The following is a 1,191-nucleotide window of genomic DNA, read 5'->3' as shown; positions in this document are numbered from 1 at the left end:
TTGGCTTACAGTTTCTCCACTGCCTGGCTCTGAGATTCTGTCTCTGGTTTTCCAGTCTCAGCTTCCTTTGATGGAAAACAGCACCTGCGGAGTGTGCCCGTGGTGAACAGCATTGGGTACGTCCTCCGCTTCCTTGCCAAGCTGTGCCGAAGCCTCCTGTGTGATGACCTTTTCAGCCACCAGCCCTTCCCCAGGTGCTCCAGCGCCTCTGAGAAAGCCCAGGAGAAGGAGGAAGGGAGGATGGAGTCAGGTAGGCTGCGTCCTGCTTCCTCCCGTCCTGAGGGTGACAGGTGAGGTGACTGCTGAGGGAGCTATGCTAGTTCCTGAGAGTTCTCCTCCGCAGGCCCATGGGCTGCCTGTCTGGGAGCCTGGGGAGCACTCAGGTCTGGCTGGGACTAAAAGCTACGTGATCCCAACCCCAGGCTGCAGTGGGATGTGGTCACTCCAGCTACTGAGAGCTGACATTATAGCCTTTAGGCCTGTGTTATGAGAATTTAGACAATGAGACGACATCACAGTGATTTTCTTCACTCTGCTCTAATTGAAACTCTGGGCATTTATTTGTCATTGTCGAGTAGCTGGACTACAAAACTAAGGAAGTAAGAAATCCCAAAGAAGCCAGGGCTGAAGAACGGGTGCTGCTGCTCCTCCCTGGGGTCAGATGCCTGCCCACGTGAATAAAAGGTGCTGCAAGTGCCTGTGACTGCAGGAGTTTGACTGGGACGTATGTCTAGTATGGCTTCCAGTGAGTGTTAGTATTTCTCCCAGGGGTCACTTTGCATCCTGTGATACTGCCAACCCCAGAATAGCTTGGGATGGTAGAGTGGCCAGGGGGCAGGGCAGCAAGGCCACACGGGCAAACTTGCCACTGTTGTGAGGCACCCTCTCACAAGAAATGCATTTACACACCACTCGTACAGAAAAGGGCAGTTTATATACTCTAGCTGGCCAGTGTCCATCTCCCAAGGTGCAACTGAGGAAGAACAGCCTCGGGCTTTGGTCTTGTGGGGTTTTTAAAGACAAAAACTACATCCCGTTGGAGCACAGATTTGTCCAGGTGCACAGAGCAAGCTAGGGAGCTATGTCACAGAGGCCGAGAATGAGCCGTTCAAGCAGTCAAGCATACAAGTTTTCATTGTGTATGTTCCCATGTGTGTATGGTTCCTGTTCCCATGTAATAGTTTACTGTGT

At 52.1% G+C, this 1,191-nt stretch overlaps 1 protein-coding gene across 1 annotated transcript in view; it reads left to right on the top strand.

The window, feature by feature from the left end:
- The window catches only part of LOC103601218 (sex comb on midleg-like protein 4), a 58,346-nt gene that overhangs the window by 27,774 nt on the left and 29,381 nt on the right, over positions 1-1,191 (top strand). Inside the window, exon 4 of the mRNA XM_008585599.1 lies at positions 56-250. Coding sequence (XP_008583821.1) covers positions 56-250 — 195 coding nt within the window. The remainder of the gene's footprint in view (positions 1-55; positions 251-1,191) is intronic.

Source organism: Galeopterus variegatus, unplaced genomic scaffold, assembly GCF_000696425.1.
Source record: "Galeopterus variegatus unplaced genomic scaffold, G_variegatus-3.0.2 Scaffold3636, whole genome shotgun sequence".
Lineage (NCBI taxonomy): Eukaryota > Metazoa > Chordata > Mammalia > Dermoptera > Cynocephalidae > Galeopterus > Galeopterus variegatus.
This window is presented reverse-complemented; position numbering and strand designations above follow the sequence as displayed.